The sequence below is a fragment of the Doryrhamphus excisus genome, linkage group LG19 (genome assembly GCF_037039965.1).
Source record: "Doryrhamphus excisus strain RoL-2023G ecotype Guam linkage group LG19, RoL_Dexc_Guam_v1.1, whole genome shotgun sequence".
NCBI classification, from domain to species: domain Eukaryota; kingdom Metazoa; phylum Chordata; class Actinopteri; order Syngnathiformes; family Syngnathidae; genus Doryrhamphus; species Doryrhamphus excisus.
The window spans coordinates 10,647,041-10,665,289 of NC_136375.1; the positions used below are offsets into that span (position 1 = coordinate 10,647,041).

The window sequence follows — 18,249 nt, forward strand, 5'->3', positions numbered from 1 at the left end:
TCAACCTGATCCATCCAGTTGCCATGACTATAAAGTGGGACCTTTAATAAACAAAAGGTGATGCATAAGTTTCCATTTTCCAGCAGTTTGGCCACCTCTACCCCCGCAGAAATGAAAGAACTCATCTCATCTTCACCAAAGTGAAAGCCAAGTGGACCCTCTCCCCTGTCAGCCCTCCACAGTGAGGCCATGTGGGGACAGAGACACTTGGACTTGTGACATTTTGTCACCTGGGCCATCATTAAATGCCATTTCCGAGCAGACATCAACAAATCAAATGAGGTCCTGGGCCCTGGGGGGCTTGCTGACTACAATGCCTGCATCCCTTCTTTCTACTGTGTGGAATATGCCAAATGGAATAAATGTGTTTTTCATAAGTAGGCAGCAAAGGCTGGAGAACAAAATGTAAATAATTGCTGTTGACATTTTCTGTTAGGCACAAGCATTTGCGGGTAAAGGGCAAAGCACTTTTACTGATTGCTGACGTCTACACTGAATCCCAATGCACCCATTTTGTTTGGGACATTTCTGGAAGGCTATCCCAAATATGGAAGATATGCATTTTACGTCTCTGACCAAATAAAAGCAGTCTTTGCAGGCATACAGGTTACATTTCCTCCCTGGATGCCCATGAAGTGTGATCTCCTTCCTCTGTCCGCCCCTGCGACCAAAAGCCTTTCAAACGGGACGGCATGTGCGGTTGCCAGCTCAGTGCTGTGAATGAGTTTGTATGGAGGGACTTTCATTTCCCCCTTCCAATATGGTGCTTGGATCTCCCTCGCTGCAGGAGGTGGACATGGCGCCTTTTTAATCAGTGGCCCTTTGTCAGCGCCAAGAAAAAAAGCAGATGGGAGACGGCTTTGGTTGATTTCTGTCCATAAGTGATGTCTCAGAAGATGTCATGGAAGCATTGGGGGCTTATTGCTGATTATGTACCAAGTTAGCGTGAGAGGAGGGATGGCAGAACCAGCACAGGAACATATGCTGTGTGTGTATTTTAGTAGGTTTAATGTTGGTTCCAGTCGAGTCTTTATTATTTGTATGTGTGATGTGTTTTGTTTATAAGAGTAGGCGAATGCAGGTTCAATGGTCGGCCAAATCTGTGATCAGACGGTTGGTTGTTGAGTCTGTGGCTTTTATCTCGGAACACAGAGCCCCCTACGACTTCTTCACCCATATACAACCCCCCCCCCCAGCACCGAGCTGCAGGTCCAAATAAAAGTTTGGTAGCACACTCTCTTCATTTTCACCTTCTGATCAATCTAGGTGTGCTACGTAAGTGGAAGGTAGAGAAGTGCACGCCCATATAAGGAAGCCCGACAATCTGTGACATCACAAATCATCAGTGTTAGACTGCCCTCTGAAACCGAGCGTTTTGAGGCATTCCAAAATTCTTTCAGGGCTCACTTCCAAATGTACAAACCTCATTATCTGAAACGTTGGCATCGTTTAACACGAGAATACAACATTCTAACAACACTTATCGGTCAGAAAAGTGGAAAAAGCATAACAGGTCCCCTTTAACTACTGTTTCTATTAAAACATGAACAGCTATTCAAGCTTTATGACTTTTTAAGAATTTTGTGTTTGGGAAAATATATTTTTTAATTTGGTGTGTTGCTTTATTTTCCATTAATATCATTATTATTATTATTGTTATTTTTATTGTATAATTAAAAAAAACAAATTCAGATATAAAAAAACTCCCAAAAACTCATTAAAAATAAATTTAAAAAATAACAAACTAAAAACTAAATATTATAAAATTATAAATCGCAAAAAGACATCAGTATTTCACATTTTTCAAGTGTAAAAATAAGTTAACCTATGTAAATATACCAAAGTAAAAACTATTTAAAATAAACAATAGTAGCAAAAATCATGAATAAAAACAGCAGGTTCATTAAAGGTCGGGCATTGTTTTGAACATTTTTTAAAGTGTAAAAAGAAGTTAACCAGAGTGAATATCCAAAACTAAACATAAACAGCCTACCTTGACTTAACAAATAACAGCACCTTCCAACTTCTATCCTTTAAGTGTTAAGTGTAAGCCCAAGAAAAAGCAAAACATTGGCTGATGTGATATTCCACAGTTTTCAAAGGTGAAATGGTGTCTTTGATTCAACTGAAATTTAAAAGTGAATCGCTCCATGAAGCTGGAAAAGGCTTTAAAAATGGCCACTATGTATTTTTAATTGAGCCAGTGACATTTCCATCGCGAGCGTCACAACTTCCGGGAGCCGCGTCTTAAAAGCACCTATTTTTGTCTTCCTAAAATCCTAAACACAGGTAGATAATAAGATACTTGGCAGTTTTGCATGTACTGTACGGTTTGCGGTTCAATGGCTTTTTTGATAATGAGCTTCATCTCTTGACATTTCCTCAACAAAGAAGCTAAATAAAATTGCTTCAGCGGGTAAAAATAACTGAGGGGGAGCTGCTGTGACTGTCAACCAGGTGTTATCTATTCACTGGGTTGCATTTTTTTTTAAGATGCACACGTCGCAAAATCAGCAGAAAAAAAAAAAAGACGCTTGTGTTTGGGAGCTAATTAACAACGCTTGCAAAATATGACAGGTCGCCACAGGTCGTCACTGTAATGAGTGCACATGAGAAAGAATACCAGTGATAATTTTCTGTGTTTTTGCAAAGCAATACATTAAGAACAGGCTTTACCGTGTGGACACTTACTTGATGTAGTACGGGACTTTGTTTTGAGAAACCGCCCGTTGCCAGGGAAGCTGCACAGAAGCTAAGGACGATAAAAAAGACAAAGATTGAGAGATAAAAAAGGCATCCAACACCGTCCTAATATTGGTGTTACCATGCAGCATAATAATATTAATAAAGCTTGGCCTGAAATAGCTTGAAAGGATGCATGGAAGGAACCAGGAAGAGAAAAATAACTTTTCCAGGCAGGAGGAGGAAATGAAAGAGTGTGAAATATCGGTGGCGGTTATGAGCGATGGCAACAAAATGTGCGTAGAAATTTGTCCATTTTCCTTGAGAAGTATTCCCGCTTCCCTTCCTCTGTCAAAAGCCTTCCATGCACACATAGCGTAGAGGGATGGAAAGAGATAGGACGTGATAAGAGCACTACTTTATTGATCCCTGAGGGAATATTACGCTACCGGTGTAATGAGAGCCAATGTGAGATGGTAGTGATAGTGCAGTGGTGCTAAAGACACGCTGAAAAAAACAAGGCCATGGTCGCATTAACGAAATGATTTTCTAAAAAAAATTTTATGTTTTGAGGTCACTCTGTGGGAAAACTCTTACATAAATCTCAAAAGTCAGCCATTAATGTCTTTTAAGAAAAGTTTATTCCATTCAATGTCATAATTTAATAATGAAGTAATACAATAAAAAAAGAACATTTCGGAACATAAATTATAGCTGTTGCATAAAAAGTGTCTATCTCCAAGAGTGCACAGTGGTCCCTCGCAATACTGTGCTGCTATTATCGCTCCCTCTAAATATCATGCTTTTTCCGAATTGAATAAATTCATTAATGATGGCAGTTTCACGGTAGACTACACTCTATTATTCCATTATTAATCACTGCATATTGAAATACAAGTGATATGCAGTATTCTGGTCACTAGGGGGCAGTAATCACACAAAATATTGAAACATGACCTTACCTTAACACTGTATGATGTCATGCTGGAGTGGGGGAAAAAAACTCCACTCCCATTCCGTGTGGAAGTGGTAAGATTTTGGTTTCTTAAGTTGTCTCGAGCAATAAGAGTTGCACAATATGTTGTAAACAATAAATAATATAAGTGTAAAAGTGACTATAGGGGTGTTATTTCATGTCCAGAGGGCTCTGGAAGTGTTAAAAACCATTTTTAGAAAACTACAAAAAAGGTTCCATTTACTAATATTGAATTATACTGCATAGAAATTCCCTAATCGCGGTCGGGGCGACTGAGGAACGAGTGTATATGTATCATTGTTTGGAGATTTTAATGTTTTTTTTTTATGGTGATATACAGTATGCTACTCCTTGGATAGATTCCAACCACATTCCAATTTAATTCTGAAGCGATTGCTTGTTACTCACTTGATAAGAAATGCTGAGAGGACGGGCCAAAGTCTCGGTGGGCTTCCTGTAAGAGCTTCAGTCTGTCTTCCACTGCCACCTGCAACCACAGTTTCCTTATAAATGTGTATCTTCCATCGACAAGAACTTTACTTTTAAAGGCAACATGTTCAATCAAACTATTGGACTTTCTATTTTCCAGGATGTAGCCGAGGAACAGTATGTCCTGGTGTGGTGTTACCTACCGTATGAGTCAATGCACAGTAATGACCATTTTTTTATGTTATAGAAAAGTCCAAGTTGAAAAAAAAAAGTTGAAATGAAAAGCAACCCACGCTCCATTTGGCAGGGCTACACAGTACCTGGAGTAGTTTCCACCTCATGTTGAGCTGGTCCAATTGCCTGGAGGCAGTGGAGGACAGCTGGATGTCCAGTGGAGTCAGGTCTGCAGAAAGCTCATTTACTAGCCGCACATCCTGACGTAACGGGGCAATCTCCTCTCTGAAGGCCTGAATACAATGTTGGTGACATCATCAGAGAGGGAGACATGCAGTATTATTAGGATTATTAGTATTATTCCATAACGTTACAATGATATGAGAACAAAAATGTTCACCAAACAAAAAAAAAAAACTATTGCAATTTTTTTTTAAGTTACAGGGGTGTCCAACATGTGACCCGGGGGCCATTTTGCTGAATTTTTTATCGTTCCTTTCCACTTTTTAAATACAGTAAATAAAAAAATGACATTTATTCTACATACTATTCTACTAAAACACACATTTTAGTAGAATAAAGTAGAAATATTAGAATAAGGTCATACTATTAATGCAACAAACTAACATTACAACTAAAAATATTTTGAGCAACAAAGTGAAGATTGAAAAATAGCATTTTTTTGAAAGTTAAGTGGGGGAAAAAGGGTGTCCAAAGTGTGAGTTATTTTTATTTTAAAAATACACTTTAACAAGAAAACTAAAAAAAAAAAAAAAAATCTAAAAAGAACATAACAGGAATTTTACCAGGATGAAGTAGAATTGTTATTAAAATAATAATATCACATCCAAAAATACTGTGAGAAAAAACATTATAGCAATGATAATGTTAAAAAAAAAAAAAAAATTTTGGAAAACGTATCCATGATGTCATATTCCGGATTCGTCTAGTCTACCTACTCACCACCGTCTTGTCGATGTGGTCCTGCAAGGAGTCGATGAGCAGGTCGCCTACGGGCTGCCAGCTAGATTTGGCCTCCTCGGCCTGGGTCAGCCGCAGATCCAGCTGGTCCATGGAGCTTTGAAGCTCCTGTAGTCGCTCCAGGGCTTGTTCGACTTGATTCTGCCAGCCTCCAGCGTGGCCTCTCAGACGCTCCCAACGTTCCCTCACGTCGTCTGTCTGCTTGCGGATGGCCCGAGCCAGCCCACGGGCCTTCTCCTCCGGGCTGGGGTCTGGAGGAGACAGAAAAGATAAACCCTGATGGTTCACATACCGCATCATGAACAATTGGGGTTATCTACAATCGTAAGAACATGATTGACTTCTAATTTATCCTTTGTCCTGCACACAACAACAAGAAGTCAATTTGTGTCCCAGACAAAGTCCGATGAAGGGTAAAGACACCACAGTGTCAACCTGAGACATCCCATCTCCTTTGATTAAACAACATGCCTACACTCTGATCTCAGCTTGCCTTTTTTATCTGTTTTTATTACCAGACCAGACTTTGATAGCCCTGTCAGCACTGTCTGCAGACCCTCTGATGTCTCAACATACCCCCCCACCCATCACACCCTCTTGGCTAGCTTTAATTATTCACGCAAGCAAAGAAAACGTTTGAAGGCAAATATGCTGACTTGACAAAAGCCCCGATCATAGCTGAGTGAGTCGTCCATGATTTTAATTTTGGGGAGCTCCAGATTTGGGCAAAAACTAATATTACCATCAACTTAAATTTAAGCATTCTAAAGATTCTAAGATGCGGCCTATTTGACCTTGAAATTTTGAACATTTGAACGTTTGAAACCGTTTTACAATTATTCATCGTGTTAATTTTTGTCATTTTTCCCAAAACCTGCAAGCTCTTAATGATTCGACTGCCCAATGATTGCTTGAACAGTGTCTAAAGGTCGGCCAATGATGGTACATTGAGAGAAATAAAACAAATGCAAACCACAGGAATGAGTCACATGACTGACATGTAGACTGCCCAATGACTGACCATCAGTGATGAAAAATTGAAATGCAATCCGAGGCTGATGTGATTATATGATTGCACAAAAAGTACACAATGCCTGACTGCCCAGTGACTGCCTGATCAGTGACTTTAAGGTCGGCCAATGACAGTAAAATCAGATCATCAAGGAAGGGAAGCATTCAACAAATACAGGCCTCATGTATGATTGACATGTAGACCGACCAATGACTAGTTACAGTATAGCAAATAATGTTGTGATGATAATGACATGCACAGAGTGACACCGGAACCAATGAAAAGTGACACACGACTATTAGTGCTACGCAGACCGCCCAATAACTGACCACCCAATGCTTGTCTGATCAGTGACTTTAAGGTCGGCCAATGACAGTAAAAACAGATCATCGAGGAAGGGAAGCCTTCAACAAATACAGGCCTTATTTGTGATTGACATGTAGACCGACCAATGACTAGTTACAATATAGCAAATAAGGTTGTGATGATAATGATACAGAGTGACACCAGAATGAAAAGCGACACATGACGATTAGTGCTATGTAGACCGCCCAATAACTGATGCACCTAATGCTTGTCGGACTTTACGGTCGACCAATGACAGTAAAATCAGATCATGAAGGAAGAAGGGCCTTAGTTGACTGACACATCGACCGCCCAATGACTAGGTACAGTATATCGGATGATAACGACAACTAATCCCTGTGCTATGTGACATCTAGACCGCCCGAACAGTGACTAAAAAGCTGGCCAGTGACTGGGATGGTCACCCATTTTGCGAACCAACCTGTCTTTGGCTGCAGGTTCTTGCGTGGTTCTCCAGGACCTTCGATGGGCTGCTCGGCCAGAAACATCCGAGCTTGTTCCAATGTTCCCATCACCAGCTGCTCCCGTTCTTTCAGCTCCGTCTGCAATGTCTGCACGGGGGAAGATATAGTCAGCAAATTAACGGTTTGTATTAAAACTTTAGCATAAAGCAATGAGTGTTTTTATTAGCGTAATGAAGGGAGGTGTTTAACGGAGGCCATAAAAGTCATACAAGTAAACACTAAAAGCCGAATAAGTGATAGAAGAAGTTGAAACTCAAGTGCGCTTTAAACTTTTCGCTGCAAGAAAAGACGACAGCGACGGGAGCTGATTAATGAGCTAATTAATGCTTTTCCTCTGCAGGTCTGTGCCCGTCTGCGACTCTTGTCTTCCAATCTGGCCGGTGCAGATGAACTCCGAGTGAACCTGATGGGCTCTGTGCGGGACTCCAGATTTTATCACATCATGAAAGAGGTGTTTGGGATTAACATCACGGGCCGAAGAGGCACGGCAGATGTTTACTTTCCGGCTTTAATGGTGATCACGAACAACACGGGCAAGGGCTCATTAAAGCGCCTACCGCATAGCTACACTCCCGTGCTGTGGAGGCAGCGTTACCGAGGGCAACGACAGAACCGAGAAGGGTCAAATGGGGTATCTCCTCAGGGGGATGTTGTTAAATTAGCCGAGTGATCTGGAGAATAATGTGAAATGCTGGCCGTGCAGCAGAACCCTGCAGGAATTATCATTACGGAGTAGGCCAACAATAGCAAACGTCAAACTCATTCTTTCACTGAGAGCATATGGCCTTGATGATATCAATGAATGGATCACACTTTCTTAACCTCGGACGACGAGACAATGTATAATCCTCACAGTCGGCCGTAAAAACAGATTGAGAAGGCGGGGTTATAAAAGAGTGTAATTATTCTTGTTTTAATATACGTGTGACCCTGTGAGACTGGGTTGCCTATCGGGGTGTGTGATTGCTTTACGAGAAGGCCATGTCATCTACGACGCTGTGAGGCAACTTAAATAAATGGGATGAGCTTAGTTTGGAACAATACACACAGATATACACACAATACATAGCATTGTGGTGAGCTTGAGCTCTTTTTAAAATGTATTATAAACCGTAATGTCCGGTGTATAAGGTGCTACTTTTTTCTTACATTTTGAACCCTGCAGCTAATTTATGACAAGTTAACAATAAACTCACAACAAGCTTGTCAACCCATTGGAAATTGCAGTCATCTTACAAAAGACGCTAAACTCATCACACAGCAACTTAACACTGAAAAGGTAGCTAAGAAATATACATCACAAAAAACAATGAGTTTAAAATCATAAAAACAACTATTGTACTAGTTTGGGCCGCAGGGTGACCAAGTGGTTAGCACGTAGCAACAGTCAGGAGATCGGGAAAACCTTGGTTCGATTCTCTATGTGGAGTTTGAATGCTCGTGAGTTTGGATTGCATGGCATTTTGTTATATGTTATTGGGTCTAATTCAGGGATGAAAAAACTGTGGCCTGCGGGCCATATCACGCCCGCCGCGTGTCTTAATCCGGTGGTGTTTCTTTTTAAATGTTTGACCTCAAAACTGTAGCTGTAACGTGGCTTGCATTGCTTCTGTGGCAATGAAAAACAATGAGTTTAAAATCATGAAAACAACTATTGTACTAGTTTGGGCCGCAGGGTGACCGAGTGGTTAGCACGTAGGCAACACAGTCAGGAGATCGGGAAAACCTTGGTTCGATTCTCTGTGTGGAGTTTGAATGCTCGTGAGCTTTCTCTGGGTAGTCCAGTTCTCTCCCGCATTCCAAAAACATGCATGTTAGGTGAATTGGCTACACTAAATTGTCCATAGATATGAATTCAAGACTAATTCAAGGGTATGCTGGGATAGGCTCCAGCATACCCACGACCCTAAGGGGCATAAGCGGCATAAAAAAATGGATGGATGGATGGATTTATTTTAACATTCTTTGGTGCCTGTCGGGGCACTGCAATGATGTCAGCCTCCCTCTGGGCTTCTCCGGCTCCCGGAGGTGGCATTGCAGCAGCACCCATCCATCTTCTTTTCCCTACTTCTGTTTCCAACATGTTGACTACAGAGGAAGCGAAATGAGACACTCCTCTACAAGGTAAATACATTTATAAAGCATTTGCACAAGCTTTACTTTGAAAAAGTGTTTAATTCTTCTGTCAAATCCTATCTGGCCGGTGAGTGATAAGACACGGCTGCAATGTTTCAGATAAAAGTACCCCTTTAATTTAAAACGCACACTGGCACGCCACAATGGGACTGAGCCTGTAGGTGAAAGCAGGATTTTTGTCTGTCTCTTTTTGTGATGATGACCTTGGCTGACATTGTGTGTTGTGCCCTCTGTATGATTGAGGCTACGTGGTCTAGACAAGTGTTTGTTTGTGTCCACCACAGTCTTATCACCGAGTGAGAATCAGACTCAAACGGGATCACCTTCATTCAAGGGCAACTTTGCAAAGGAAATGACCTCACTGGGAATCATTAGAGTTCAATGTCCCCGAAGTGGCTCAATTACAAATTTGGCCTGATTTTGAAGGCTGTTGCTAAAGTTTCATGAAACAAAGAAGACGCTGTGCTAATTGGAAACTAGTGATAATTATAGACAAGTAGCTGTTATATATTATTTTAAGAACAGTTACAAGAATTTAGATTTTGCACTGTTTTATCTGAAGGTGGTTCTTCTCGCTAATAAGAGAAATAGGCTGATCCAAACCATAAATTCTTGACAAAAATTTGGATTGCATGCCATTTTGTTATATGTTATTGGGTCTAATTCAAGGATGGAAAAACTGTGGCCTGCAGGCCATACCACGCCCGCCGCATGTCTTAATCCGGCCCAAGTGGTGTTTCTTTTTAAACGTTTGACCTCAAAACTGTAGCTGTAACATGGCTTGCATTGCTTCTTCCATGTGGGCCTACAAATACACATTCATATATACAGTATCTGCCGCAAGGCATGCTGGGCAGCTGGTGTTACTCTCCATCATGTTGCCGGTGCCATGTTGCAGTTTTGTTATCCATTGCAAAACATGTTGAGGAGTTTGTTGGGTACGTGAACAAGAAGAGACGTTCACATGCTCTCGAGACCAATCTTTTATAATTCCAGCATGCCCTGTGGGCACTTGCTAATGATTGTTTATGTTACAAGTTATGTTTAGTCGTTTTTCATTACCCACGTAGGAGCAGTAGTTGATGTATGCAATGCTTGAACTTGCTGTGGATGTGTTGTTTTGTTGCACCGTGAGTAAATATGTTTGTATATGTAAGTATGTAACAATTTGTTATTTTAGAGAATGTGGCTACAGGCCGTTTTGGAAATCAAAGAAAATACTGGAATAGGTGCAGATTCTGGAAGATCTAGAAAGCTTTATGTGCGGGTTATTGTGTGTAGCTGCTCGATAGGAGTCCAGAACTCAATACAATGGGGAACATAATAGGTTCCTTTTAAGACGTTGGCGGGCCTAATGTGGCACACGGGCACAGTTTGCTCACCCCTAGTTTAGGGTATTGTTTACGTTTATGCATCTTAAGAATGCAAATTCCACCTATTAATATTAATCAGGTTGCAATCACGGTTGCCAAAGGTCCTGGCAGCTAATTACCAAACTGCTGGCAACTTGAAATTTAATTACGAGTGTTTTTGATACCTTGTTGTGAACACAGCGGACGGAAGATTGCCAAATGACCGGTGGACAGTGTCCACCTAAAAGCTGACTGTTCCTGCGAGATAAGAGCCGTGAAAATGGCCACAAGCACTCGGAGCTAATTTGATGAGGCAAATTGACGCCTCTAATCGGTCTGATAGCGACGACAGCCTTTTAGTGGCTAATTGAATGTATGATGAATAATTGGCGTTATGGCTGATTTGGGAGGGAACAACAGGAGAAATGTTATCCACTGAAAGTTTTGCTTTCTAATTTGCCACCTCCTGTCCATCATTCCCTTCTCTCGGACCACTGCTCTCATATTTTCTAATTCCTCCGCTTCTTTAATAGCACAATATCTGCTGCACACCGCCGGGCTAAGCTCCTTTATCTCAGGAGGAAAAATAAAAAAAAAGGGAGGACCTCAGAGACTCACTTTGCACCCCCCCATCAGTCTGACAGTGGAGCGACTGTGTGTGTGTGTTGCTGCAAGGAAGTAATAGAGGAAACTGTACGAGGCAGCAAGCCCTCTTGTCTTAAAGGGTCAGAGGAACCTTCACTCTATTAAGGATAACTCTATGAAAAGAAGCTCAAAGTGAGACAATACCGTCTCTGTATAAATGGAAAGAAATACGCCTGTGCATACATTAGGTTATAATGCAAATGAGATGAGAACGTTATTAATATTGTGAAGTATGCTCAGAAGTCATATATTGTTTATTTCAAGAATAAAAAGTTTTGTAATATACGGAAGCCTTTTATTCATATGAACTTGCTTCCTTTTTTTTTTGCAGTTTGTTTTTCATTTTCCAAATAAATAATTAAATAATATTTATCCCTATCCGTATTTCGCAGAGCTAGTTATAAAAAAAAAAACAACACTTCATATTGTTTCTCGAAACAATTTCAGCTCCATGCTACTAAAATGGCAATTTTTTTTCCTCATAATATTACAAATCCCCGCCTCTCGCCCCAAGACAGCTGGGATAGGCTCCAGCACCCCTGTGACCCTCGTGAGGAAAAAGCGGTAGAAAATGAATGAATGAATGAATGAATATTACAAATATATTGTCGTAAAACTGCTTTTTCCCTTTTAATATTTTGGCTTTAGTCACGTGAAATTACAGTCCCTTCCCCCCCAATTTTTGTTGTTTTTTTTTTCAAAATATTCAAGTATTTCAACTTTCTCCTTGTAAAAGTGTCTTCCTGTAATGATGACTTCATTCCCGTAACTCCTTGACTTTTTCTGCAACTTGATTTCCCAAAAATGACAACTTTTTTGTTTTTTGTTTGTTGGTCATAATAGTGGGACTTTTAAAGAAATAACGTCTTTGTTCTTCCTCTTTTCTTATTCTAATTCAACTTTATGCTACTAAAATGGGCTGCACGGCGAAGGAGTGGTTAGCACGCAGGCCCCACAGCTAGGAGAACCTTGTTCAATTCCACCCTCGGCCATCTCTGTGTGGACTTTGCATGTTCTCCCCGTGCATGCGTGGGTTTTCTCCGGGTACTCCGGTTTCCTCCCACATTCCAAAAACATGCTAGGTTAATTGGAGACTCCAAATTGTGCGTGTGAATGGTTGTTTGTCTATATGTGCCCTGTGATTGGCTGGCCACCAGTCCAGGGTGTACCCCACCTCTCGTTCGAAGACAGCTGGGATAGGCTCCAGCACCCCCCACGACTCTTGTGAGGATAAATGGTACAAAATGAATGATAATAAAATAACCTTTTCCTCACAATATTACAACTTTTTCTTATTAGATTCCAACCGTTTCCTCTTTTTATTTCTTATTGCTGTATATTTTTTTCCAATTGTAATTTTTAAGAATGTGCTGCCGGCCACAAATGGACCCCAGACTGCACTTCGGACACTGCCTTTCATGCTCTATGTAGGTTCCTGCGTGACAGATTATTTATGTTCTCTTTCTGAGGTATTCACTTCCTGCATGTGTGTGCTTCTTCCGGTGTTGGATCATTGTCGTTTTGTGTGTGTTACGGAGTCCAAACCTATTTATTAAGTGTTCATATTGGCACACTGGTATCGTAGGGTCAAGGAAGTGTGCATGCTTTTAAGCTCAGATCTGTTAAAAATATTGTGTTATAACAGGGCTATAAAAAAAAAGGTTGAATAACCTTGAATATTATACTAATAGTGACTACGCTGGCGTTGGCACAGCCAGGCTGTATTTCTTCTTCACTTAAGGTCACTTATTGTTTTTAATAATCTGCTCTGCTTTTGAATGATGATTCTTTAATGATGTCAAGGTGAAGCAGGTACAAGAGCAGACACATTTATTGTTCTACTACTGCTGGATGGAGGCCCAAACTACATCCATTATTCACCTTTATAGTTAAATTTTTCCCGTGTATTAAAGATTTAATAGCCCTCTAGTCATAATTGATGACTTCAGATTAGCGGTGTTGTTAAATATATAGGTTTTTAGATGTGGCCATGCTCCTTTCTACACTATGTGATTGCTATTGTTATTATAATGATAAAATATCATTTTTAAAATGCTTTTGCACTAAATATATAAAGCATTCACTACCATGACAAAGCACCACAATTGCAACATAAACATCACATTCATCCCACATATAAATGTGTGTGCGCTCCTGATCCTGATTCCATGCATGGCTACACAAGTGTTTACATTGGAGATCCAATAACAATGTCAAACGTAAGCTCAGCAGTGGGCATCGCATTGCGAGTAAACACTCTCCACAGGCCGAGTCATCCATCTGAACGCAATTACACGTCAACAATATCCAGCAGTAGTCATAAATAATCGCAACGGCTGGCAAATACCAATGAAGACAAAGTTGTGAACGGGTCAGTATTGATTACAGAGACAAATAAATGATACGGTGTTGGATGACGGCGAACTGAGGATGTAGTGGTGCAGCGGCACAGATTGTAGTGTAGTGTAGCACCGGTTATTATTTAACATGCACTAAAGCAAGGTTTATGCACGCTGGTTGCTGATTGTCTGCCATAAAAGTGACGATTAATAATCAAGGACACACAAAACAATGTTGTTGTTTTTTTTTTTTTTGGTGCTGGAGCTGAGGGAGGGAGGGTACTGATGCAAAGTGCAATGCATCTTAACAGGATGTGTTGCTGACTGCACTGATGATGAATAATAACACCGGTGATTACGGCAAAGTGATTTATAGTTGCAGGATGTTTTTTGCGGTTTCAGCAGTCCGACTCGAGACTGCTGTCTGTTTTATTGATGGAAACGGTAACATGCACGTGGAGGTGCGCCTTGGACAGACTGGTCTGGCTCCCGCTTGACCTTGTTTGGAGTCCTATATCATTTTTCACATGGGAAATAAATGGAATGGTCACTGGAAACATAGACCACTACAATGTATTGTGGGCTTATTATCAGTGACATCTATATTGTGGCATTCATTTTCCATACAGCTTATATTCCTTAGGGTCACGGGTGAGCTGTAGACTTACAAAGGTTTGGGCGTCCCTGACAACTGCTATCATTTTTATTTATGAAAAGTACAATTTCATTTTAATGCATGAAATAACTGATGGACAAATTTTTCTAGGTCTTTTTTGGCAAGACAACAAACAGCTCCGAATAAAAGTATGACGATCTTGGCTGAGGTGATAAACATTATGAAATACTTGACAGAAAAATAGAGGAAATGATTGCGAATTATGCTATTGGACGTACCGTGCAGTGATTCTGCTGCTGCAGCAGGGTTGGCACGTCTCCACCAATGGGCATCTGCTTGGTCAGCTCCTCATCCTTCATGCAGATCCACCTCCACAGCTCCTCCAGGAGGCCCAGCAGACGAGACCAGCGCTCGGCACTCGCTTCTAGGTGGGCTCTGTCAACGTGAAGCGTCCATTGAGAAAGTTTGCAACTGTTCTGACAAATTGGTGTCAGAACTGGGATGCTGACAAATGGTGTCAGAAGTTGATAGTACTCTATGTCACTACAGTCAGACACGCATGTTTTTTTCAAATTAGTACATGAAGGTTTAGGGTACTGGTACTCAATGTTCTCTAACAAATGGTGTCAGAAGTAGGATGTTCAGCAATGTAGGTGCCTATGATGTCCTGACTTAGGATGACCATTGCGGTAAATGACCCTCCAGCCTACAGACCAGTAGTCCTCAGAGTCATGTGACAAATGGTGTCAAAAGTGGGATGCCCTGGGGCCGTCCATGACTTGCCCAGTCAGGAGAACTCTATGGATAGGTGACCCACACTACAAACCAAGTCCTCAGAGTCATGTGACAAATGGTGTCAGAAGTGGGATGCCCTGGGGCCGTCCATGACTTGCCCAGTCAGGAAAACTCTATGGATAGGTGACCCACACTACAAACCAAGTCCTCAGAGTCATGTGACAAATGGTGTCAGAAGTGGGATGCCCTAGGGCCGTCCATGACTTGCCCAGTTAGGAGAACTGTATGGATAAGAGACCCATACTACAAACCCAATCCTAACAGAATCATGTGACAAATGGTGTCAGAAGAGGGACGCTTCAAAGCAGAATCCTATCTAGTTTGGTACTAGTTTCCTCTTCGCCACATTCCTTCCCGTCTTCCTCCCACCGCAACTTTCAACTTGTAGCATCTCCATCTGGCTCTGTCAACTTTAATTCCAACTTCCCGTTCTTCAAAGCTCTTCGTCACATTTCTTTTTCTTCCTTATGACTGGCGTCTATCTGTATCATCAGGAGTTTATGCGCCACTCTGCTGCCGTTTGGAGATATATATATACATATATATATATATATTTCATCCCAGAGCTCCTGTAGCAGTCATGTTGAAACACAGTGTGAGTTATCTGTTATCTGAAGTATTTCACAGACATGCGACTCGCGGTCTATAAAGAAAAAAAATGGATATCTATGTTGGCTTTTATGGAGTGAGCACGGAGAATGGTGCGATCTACTCGGGCTCATTTATTATGAATAACATGCAAAGTGGTAAGTTAATAGAGCAGAGTAGCCTTGGACTCAATGACTTTTAGATATGAAAGATGGAGCTCTTACACGGTGGGAATTAAAGGGACTATTGTTCTATAACTCTTAATTCAGCGGTTTCCAAAGTTTTACCACAGAGGGCCGCGTTGTAAAAAATGAATGACTTCAACATTTATTAAAATAAAGTGTGTAATATTACAATAAAAAAAATTGTGATTTCAACTCTATGTGACTAAAATGACATTGTCCCTCATAATAGTATGAGATTATTCTTGTAAAATTGAAACAGTTTTTCTCGTTAGAACAGGACTTTTGTCTCTTAATATTTTGACTTTATACTCATACATTTACAGCTGTGTTTTTTTAAACTTTTTTCTTGTACATTTTCTTCTCGTAATTATGAAGTTATTTCCCTAACATTAATTCTTAAAAAATATTTCTACTTAAGGCTACTAAAACGGCATTTTTGTAAACGTACAACGTTTTCTTGTTGTTGTTTTTACTGTTAATATTTTTTTACTTTCAACTTTTGTTGTTAAATTCTATTTTCCGAGTGCGGCAAGTGTGTTGTTGTTTTCACTGACCGTATGTTGGCCGACTTGGCCTTAAGGTCGTTCCAACGCTGGTTCATGTCATCCAGCCTGTGCTGAAGGAACACCGCTTCCTCGGAGCTCCCCAGCGCTTTGACCATCTTGGACTTGTTTCCGTCCACGCTCTTGTAGATGTCATTGTGGGCGTCGATCTCAGCCTGGATGTCCTGCACGGAGACAGAGAGAAAAGACGTGAACGACAGGGGATGTCAACCCGGGCATCCATACTGATGCCGCCTTAGATGTTATCCAAAAAAAAGGTGACATGAGTACACTCTTTTGGAGTCAGTGTTCTCTGCATCTACCCCACATCCATTACACAATCACACCTCCAGGGTTTTTTTTTTTTTTTTTTTTTGCGTGTTGTGCATCTGTGTATTAGCCTGTATCGGCGGATCACAGGCAAGGAGAGGATCCTGTCAAATGTTTTATTTTTGGAATGTGTAAAATTGCTCCACTTTCCTCTCACACGCTCTCGAGTGGGACTCCCTTTGCGTTGGAGCCATTTGAACGCTAAATAAAGACTCCCGCACCATATGGATGTGTTGCGTGCGTAGCACTGCCTGCAGCATAGACACAGATTTGCAAATGGGACAAAATTAGTACCACAAGATGAGCTACACAGTCTGGGATAGTTTATGTATAATCTTTTTTGTTAATTAACTCAGTTTTACCAGCTTATGTTGTTTGTGTATTCTGTGCATTTTTGTTGCATAATTAGCACAAAACCCTATTATAATTACATTTCTGCAATTGTTTTTTAGCACATACTGTATTTCCTCAGAGTAAGACAAGCAAGGCATTTAGTGAATTGTTTTTGCCTCCGTTTGTGTACATTTTCTAGGTAGCATACAATATGGCACATGTCTTGTTGTGATATTAATACGCTGCATGAGTCCAACTGTGTTCTTAATGTATTTTTTTTTAACACAACACGACCTTGTTAGCAGGCGATTAGCTTGTCTATGACATCACCTCTGTAGTTCTTTGCCAACGAACAAAGTTACACCACAATCCATGCTTTTCTTCATCATATCGGCTGCAAAATAACCCACCACGGAGCCAAACAAATTGGATTTAAATTGCTTTTTGAATGGAAAAACCTATGCAGTTAGAGTACGTTTTGGTTCTTCTAAAACTGACGCGAACTACAACTGATGACGCGAACTATGGTTTATTGCATAATTCGGTGCATGGCATCCCTTTTTGAGCAAATAGAGAATATATTAATTTGTTTATTCCTGAATTAATGAAACAACAAGCCTCTTGAAAAACATATGTAATAAAAATGTAACTTTTGGATTGCCTTGATTGGAAAAAACAGATCATGTTTAATGTGAACGGTGGAGAGTGGTTAGCGGGCAGACCTCACAGCTAGGAGACCAGGGTTCAATTCCACCCTTGGCCATCTCTGTGTGGAGTTTGTATGTTCTCCCCGTGCATGCGTGGGTTTTCTCCAGGTACTCCGGTTTCCTCCCACGTTCCAAAAACATGCTAGGTTAATTGGTGACTCCAAATGGTCCATAGGTATGAATGTGAGTGTGAATGGTTGTTTGTCTATATGTGCCCTGTGATTGGCTGGCCACCAGTCCAGGGTGTACCCCGCCTTTCGCCCAAAAACAGCTGGGATAGGCTCCAGCACCCCCGCGACCATCGTGAGGAAAAAGCGGTAGAAAATAAATTAATTAATGAATGTTTAATGTGCAGAATTTAGTAAGGAATGGTGAGACTCTAAAGACTATTCAATGCGTCATTGACTGACATGTGAGATGTGTGCATAATGTATACATTAGGGGACACAGAAGGGATCCCTGCGGGACTCACCATGATAATAAGGAATTAAATGCACAGCGGCCACAGTGTACATCATAAAAACATTAAGAAGCGTGAAAATAGTCTTTTACCCAATCATACAAGGCACTACACCAGAGTACAACAAGAAAGGTTAT

The 18,249-nt window shown here is 40.9% G+C and overlaps 1 protein-coding gene across 5 annotated transcripts in view; it reads right to left on the reverse strand.

Annotated features, from left to right (window-relative positions):
• Positions 1-18,249, reverse strand: part of utrn (utrophin) — a 117,286-nt gene that overhangs the window by 29,704 nt on the left and 69,333 nt on the right. For all 5 annotated transcript variants that reach the window (XM_058055990.2, XM_078799148.1, XM_078799149.1 and 2 more), the window contains 7 exons: positions 16,295-16,467; positions 14,451-14,607; positions 7,042-7,171; positions 5,225-5,493; positions 4,408-4,554; positions 4,067-4,145; positions 2,692-2,752 (listed from right to left, as the gene is read on the reverse strand). In XM_058055990.2, coding sequence (XP_057911973.2) covers positions 2,692-2,752; positions 4,067-4,145; positions 4,408-4,554; positions 5,225-5,493; positions 7,042-7,171; positions 14,451-14,607; positions 16,295-16,467 — 1,016 coding nt within the window. The remainder of the gene's footprint in view (positions 1-2,691; positions 2,753-4,066; positions 4,146-4,407; positions 4,555-5,224; positions 5,494-7,041; positions 7,172-14,450; positions 14,608-16,294; positions 16,468-18,249) is intronic.